The sequence below is a fragment of the Glycine soja genome, chromosome 16, assembly GCF_004193775.1.
Source record: "Glycine soja cultivar W05 chromosome 16, ASM419377v2, whole genome shotgun sequence".
Taxonomy (NCBI): domain Eukaryota; kingdom Viridiplantae; phylum Streptophyta; class Magnoliopsida; order Fabales; family Fabaceae; genus Glycine; species Glycine soja.
In genome coordinates this window covers 528,495-535,004 of record NC_041017.1, presented here as the reverse complement: position 1 = coordinate 535,004, position 6,510 = coordinate 528,495, and the positions used below count along the sequence as shown (strand labels likewise).

Sequence of the window (6,510 nt, the reverse complement as noted above, 5' to 3'; positions counted from 1 at the left end):
TAATGCAAGAGATGCCTTGTCCCACCCTGGTCAATTGACTCCATTATTTTTCTCCATATTTTTTTTACTTGATAAGTAGGAAAAAAATAGAAAAAACAAAATACAGATAAACGATGATACGTTTTTTTAATTTGGTTAAAGAGAAAAAAATGACTTCTAAAAATATTAGATTTTAAATATTTTTCTCATTCTCCACCCTCTTTCTGTCATTTCAAACAACACAAAGTCAGTGAATCCAACTATCTTTCACTTATGAGTTAAGTACTAATTTTTTGAGATATTGATGTTTATTTAAGAGGTTAATTTTTTTTCATACGTTAAAGCAAACCCTAGATAGCCTGGAAAAAATTATTTGTCAACTATTTTTTTCTCATTTGTTCCCCTATCTAATTGTTATAATTAATTGAATAAATTGCTAATTTGATTCTTTAAAAGTATTATTTTCTCTTTTAAGAAATCCTTAAAGCAATTCAAATTTAGGTAATTGTTATTTTTGGTCCTTAAATTTAAATTTATTTTTGTCTTTTAATTTTGAAAAATATTTTTTTTAAATTGTCACAAATTATGGATCCAAATTAACTGCCAAAAATGAGTTAGAAAAGACTAAAAAGAACAATTTAAAATTAAGAGATAAAAAAAATTAAATTGAAGGAAAAAAAAAAAAACAACAATGACCCCATTTTGAGGGAAAAAATATTTAACACTAAAGGTATAAGTAATTTCTTAAATATTAAATATCTATTAATTCAGTTCCTAATTTGATATATTTTTATTAATATTCAGAAACTTTTTTTAAAAGATTTTTCTATATATATGAAGGATTACTTAGTATGATTTTTGAATATTTGGAAAATTATTTATAGTATAATTTTGACTTTAAAAATCATTTAGAAGAAGGATGATACTACCAATAGATTACTTAGTATAGTAATTTGAGATATGTTGTGAGACTTAGTAAAAGTAAATTAAAAATCCAAATTGGGTTTTATCATTGGAGTGAAAATGAGTGGATGTTCTTAAATTGTAAATGGCAACAAAGGGTCCAATAGTATTTTATCATGATCGAGGCACAGCAGTTTTCAATAAATAATAATGGGCAGGAACTTGAGCTGTTGAGCACCTCATCATTTTTATTATTTCTTTCACTTGTCCGCTTTAAGACAAGTCTTTTTTAAACTTGTGCGCTGGGAAGAGTTGACTTGAGGTAGAATCCTAGTTAAGATCATCTCTCTCTTTTCCTTTCATTCTTTCCCCCTTTCCTCTCCTTTTGTGGTTGGTTATCTTCAAATTAAATTAATCATTCACTTTTGCTAGTTCTGAATGTCCCGATATATATTGTCATATAATGTGTATTTTGCCTGAGAATAACTGCTGCAGGTATTAAGTCCAGTAAGGAGCAGTGGCTGCATTCAGTTGCTTGAGGTTGGAGTTACATGACTATCTTTTTCATTCTTTAGATAAATACCAGCTCTAGTCCTATACAAGAAAAAATTGAGAAAAAAAAATTATACATTATCACTGTAAAATAATTTTACACTGTTATCCGATGATTTGTTATTAAAGTATCTTAAAAGTCTTATCAATAATGATTTGTTATTGAATGATAGTGTTAAAACTATTAGTGCATCACCATTAAACTCTAAGAAATAAATACTTAATTTAAGAGCAAGTTTTATTTCTGTTTCTATCACCTAAATCTGCGACTAAATTAGTGTGTATATATTTTTCCTATTCAAAATGGAAGCCTGTTTGATCTTTCCATTTCTTTATCCTCTATATTCATTTCTAGATATCTTGTGTCTGATTTTTTATTTTATTTATATTGTAAAGGTGTAGAGCCAAGAAAGATCCAGAGTATATGGCTTTCCAAGTTTCTCATAAAATCAAATATGTTGCATTTCTTTGTCTCTTGCTTGCAAGGATAGACAATAATTCATCGTATCTAGTGACATCTTTTACTTTTCTCAACGACACTCCTCAAATAAAGTACGATGTCTTTGTTAGCTTTAGAGGAGCAGACATTCGCCAAGGTTTCCTTAGCCATTTGATTGAGGCATTTTCTCGAAAGCATATTGCTGCCTTTGTAGATCACAACATTCTCAAAGGAGATGAACTGTCTGAAACACTTCTTGGAGCCATTAATGGATCATTGATTTCATTGATTATATTTTCACAAAATTATGCTTCTTCACGTTGGTGTCTGTTAGAACTTGTGAAAATTGTTGAGTGCAGAAAAAGGGATGGACAAATTGTAGTGCCTGTTTTCTATAAAGTAGATCCTTCAGATGTACGACATCAAAAGGGGACTTATGGAGATGCCTTTGCTAAACATGAAGGAAAATTTAGTTTGACTACTATACAAACTTGGAGATCTGCTTTGAATGAATCTGCTAACCTATCAGGATTCCATTCATCAACTTTTGGGTAAGTTTTCTGCCCCCAATAAATGTTCAATATTATCTGGCTATATATATGCATACTAGATATTAGACTTCGAGATATAGTTTGCTTGAATTAGTTTAGTAGCCTGTATAAAGCCTTGAATAAATTCTATTCAACTATTCTCATTATCAGTAAATTCTATTTTCTTCCTCTATATTTAATAGGAGAAATGCACACTTAAGTGTTTTGTTGCATATATAGTTAGTTTTATTTTCTCATTATCCCTGTGTAATGGTTGTCTTACCGTTATCACATATGTTACCCAATTAAAAACTATTCAAAATGATCAGTACATCGGCTTCTTTTATATTTCTCTCTCTAATTATAGTGTGTCCTTTATATTTATACATCTTTACTTCTTTTTTGTTGCATAGGGATGAAGCTGAGCTTGTCAAAGAGATAGTTAAATGTGTGTGGATGAGGTTGAATCATGCGCACCAAGTTAACTCCAAAGGGCTTGTTGGAGTTGGTAAACGAATTGTACATGTAGAATCATTGCTGCAATTAGAAGCCGCGGATGTTCGTATTATTGGAATCTGGGGCATAGGTGGTATTGGTAAGACAACCATTGCACAAGAAGTTTATAATAAACTCTGTTTTGAATATGAAGGTTGCTGTTTTTTGGCTAACATAAGGGAAGAGTCAGGAAGACATGGAATAATCTCATTAAAGAAAAATCTTTTTTCAACATTATTAGGAGAGGAATATTTGAAAATTGACACACCTAATGGATTGCCTCAATATGTTGAGAGAAGGCTTCATCGTATGAAGGTTCTTATCATTCTTGATGATGTCAATGACTCAGAGCAACTAGAAACTTTAGCTAGAACAGATTGGTTTGGACCGGGTAGTAGAATAATCGTGACAACTAGAGATAGACAGGTGCTTGCTAATGAGTTTGCTAATATATACGAGGTTGAGCCATTAAACTTTGATGAATCTTTATGGCTTTTCAATTTGAACGTCTTTAAGCAAAAACATCCTGAAATAGAGTACTATGAGCTATCAAAGAAAGTTGTCGATTATGCCAAAGGCATTCCGTTTGTTCTTAAACTTTTGGGTCACCGTCTTCATGGAAAAGAGAAAGAGATATGGGAAAGCCAATTAGAAGGACAAAATGTGCAAACCAAAAAGGTTCATGATATTATTAAATTGAGTTATAATGATCTTGATCAGGATGAAAAGAAGATACTTATGGATATTGCATGTTTTTTCTATGGGCTGCGTCTAGAAGTTAAGAGGATAAAACTTTTATTGAAAGATCATGATTATTCAGTGGCTTCGGGATTAGAAAGATTGAAGGATAAAGCTCTTATCAGTATTTCTAAAGAAAATATGGTATCAATGCATGACATTATAAAAGAAACTGCTTGGCAGATTGCTCCCCAGGAATCTATTGAAGACCCTAGAAGCCAAATTCGACTATTTGATCCTGATGATGTCTATCAAGTACTAAAATACAACAAGGTAAAACATAGAATAACAAATAGAAGAATTGACTTTTTTTTTTTTTTGGTTTTAGGAAAAGTAGCTTATAGTGATGTTTATAAATTTTCTTTGCTTGCAGGGTAACGAGGCTATCAGAAGCATAGTCGTCAACTTGTTGAGAATGAAGCAATTGCGATTAAACCCTCAAGTATTTACTAAGATGAACAAGCTCCATTTTCTAAATTTTTATAGTGTATGGTCCAGCAGTACTTTCCTCCAGGATCCATGGGGCTTGTATCTTTCTCAAGGGCTTGAATCTTTGCCAAATGAACTAAGATATCTTAGGTGGACGCATTACCCCTTGGAATCTTTGCCTTCAAAGTTTTCTGCAGAAAATCTTGTTGAGTTGCACTTGCCATATAGCCGTGTGAAAAAACTTTGGCTAAAAGTACCGGTAAATATTATATCTCTTATATAGGATCTTTTTAATCTCTATAATTTGAAAAAAATAAAAATAAAACCTATTTTAGTCTTTCTGTCTAAATGTCATTAGAGACTTGACTTCCCTTACATGGTTGGAGTTTTAGCATAGAACGTTTATAGAGAGGCACTAAGATAAGATTTTTCCAAATTAAAGGACCAGAGACAAACCTACCTCAAAAATCTAAAAGGACATATTTATGCCTAATCGAAAATTAACATTAGCTCATGCGATGTTTTAATTGCCGCAGGATCTTGTGAATTTAAAGGTCCTTAAACTGCATTCATCAGCACATGTAAAGGAGCTGCCAGACTTATCAACGGCCACAAATCTTGAAATAATAGGTCTCCGATTCTGTGTAGGGTTGACTAGAGTGCATCCATCAGTTTTCTCTCTCAAAAAGCTTGAGAAATTGGATTTAGGTGGATGCACTTCCCTTACAAGCCTTCGAAGCAATATCCATATGCAATCCCTTCGCTATCTCTCCCTTCATGGCTGCTTAGAACTAAAGGATTTCTCTGTGATCTCAAAGAATCTGGTAAAGTTGAATTTAGAACTAACTAGTATCAAACAATTGCCTTTATCTATTGGATCTCAAAGCATGCTTAAGATGCTACGTCTAGCATACACTTATATCGAGACCTTGCCAACAAGCATCAAGCATCTTACAAGGCTGCGACATCTAGATCTTCGATATTGCGCGGGGCTTCGGACTCTACCAGAGCTTCCCCCATCACTTGAAACACTAGATGTCCGCGAATGCGTGTCATTGGAGACTGTAATGTTCCCTTCTATTCCTCAACAAAGGAAGGAAAATAAGAAAAAAGTTTGCTTCTGGAACTGCTTGCAATTGGATGAATATTCTCTCATGGCCATTGAGATGAATGCGCAAATTAACATGGTGAAATTTGCACACCAACATTTATCTACATTTCGTGATGCTCAAGGTACATACGTGTATCCGGGAAGTGATGTTCCGCAATGGTTGGACCATAAGACAAGACATGGTTATGATGATGATTATGTAACTATTGCTCCACATTCCTCTCACTTGGGCTTCATTTTTGGCTTTATTGTTCCAGAAGTCCCCTATGGGGGTTCCAATTTGAAACTCAAAATCACCACTGGGGCTGAAGGTGAAGAAGGTAACAGTATCATTGTGTACTTGGAAAGACCACATCATGGTATTAAATCGAATCATGTGTATCTAATGTACGACCAAGCATGTTCTCACTTTCTGAATAGTCGTGCCAAACATCATCCAATGTTGAAAATTAAGGTTACAGTCGCATCACAAACGCTCACATCACAATACGTACCGTTGCAAATTAGAGGGTTTGGGGTCAGCACAATCAACAGTTTTCCTCAAATAGAAGAATTGGTTTATAGTAGTTCAAAGGAAAATTCTGACGTCTACCCTGTTTCCGTGTGGAATGGGTGAGAGGGAAGAAAGAATAAAGATGAATTGGTTTATAGTAATATTTCCCTCATGAGTCAGATAATCTTATCTCTTAAACATGCAATAATGAATTTGATTTTTGATTTGTGTGTAAGAAAAAATATTTATTGGGAAAGATAAATCTCTCAAATGAATCTTACTACTTCCAAAGATTACTCATTAACTTTGAATCGAAAAATATCATACTTCACTAAAAGAAAAAGGTATTCTAGTGATGAAAATTCTGTTCTATAACACGCGAGATATTTATTAAGAATAAAAAATATATTTAAATCTAATATGTAATATTTAATGTTTATGATTCATTTTAATTGTATATCTGTCATTTTTCACCTAAGTTTTTTTTTTCACAGAACTTTTTTTAAGCTAAAACTAGCCTGATATAGCCAGAAATGCAATAACTCAGTACAGGTAAAATAATAAAAAAAAGATAATGATGTAACTCCAACCTCAAACAATTGAATGAAGTCAATGCTCCTTAAATCACTCCTAACATAAAGAACTGGACTCAATATCTGCAACAAGCTCAAATCTAAGCCATGTGGAGAGAAAAAATCATCATATGATAATACCGGGTCCTTTTAATTTGAAACGTTTAATTGGCTGGACACCGTGACAGAAACCAGATAATTAAATTAACCTCCATGGTTTAGCATGCTTAATTGGTCAGAAATCAGAAGCGCTTCTGATAGTTTTCTTG

The 6,510-nt window shown here is 32.7% G+C and overlaps 1 protein-coding gene across 1 annotated transcript; it reads left to right on the top strand.

Moving 5' to 3' along the window:
• Positions 1-1,146: 1,146 nt before the first annotated feature.
• On the top strand, positions 1,147-5,949 carry LOC114390748 (disease resistance-like protein DSC1). Its single transcript, XM_028351625.1, has 6 exons — positions 1,147-1,204; positions 1,378-1,422; positions 1,831-2,424; positions 2,817-3,909; positions 4,010-4,324; positions 4,602-5,949. The coding sequence occupies exons 3-6, from the start codon at positions 1,859-1,861 to the stop codon at positions 5,790-5,792; spliced, it is 3,165 nt and encodes a 1,054-aa protein (XP_028207426.1). The 5' UTR covers positions 1,147-1,204; positions 1,378-1,422; positions 1,831-1,858; the 3' UTR covers positions 5,793-5,949.
• The last annotated feature ends 561 nt before the right edge of the window (positions 5,950-6,510 follow it).

Coding starts and splice junctions, on each gene's coding strand:
- LOC114390748 (XM_028351625.1), top strand. CDS start 1,859: ATGGCTTTCCAAGTTTCTCATAAAATCAAATATGTTGCATTTCTTTGT. Junction 3,910..4,009: donor AAGTACTAAAATACAACAAG/GTAAAACATAGA, acceptor CTTTGCTTGCAG/GGTAACGAGGCTATCAGAAG. Junction 4,325..4,601: donor AACTTTGGCTAAAAGTACCG/GTAAATATTATA, acceptor TAATTGCCGCAG/GATCTTGTGAATTTAAAGGT.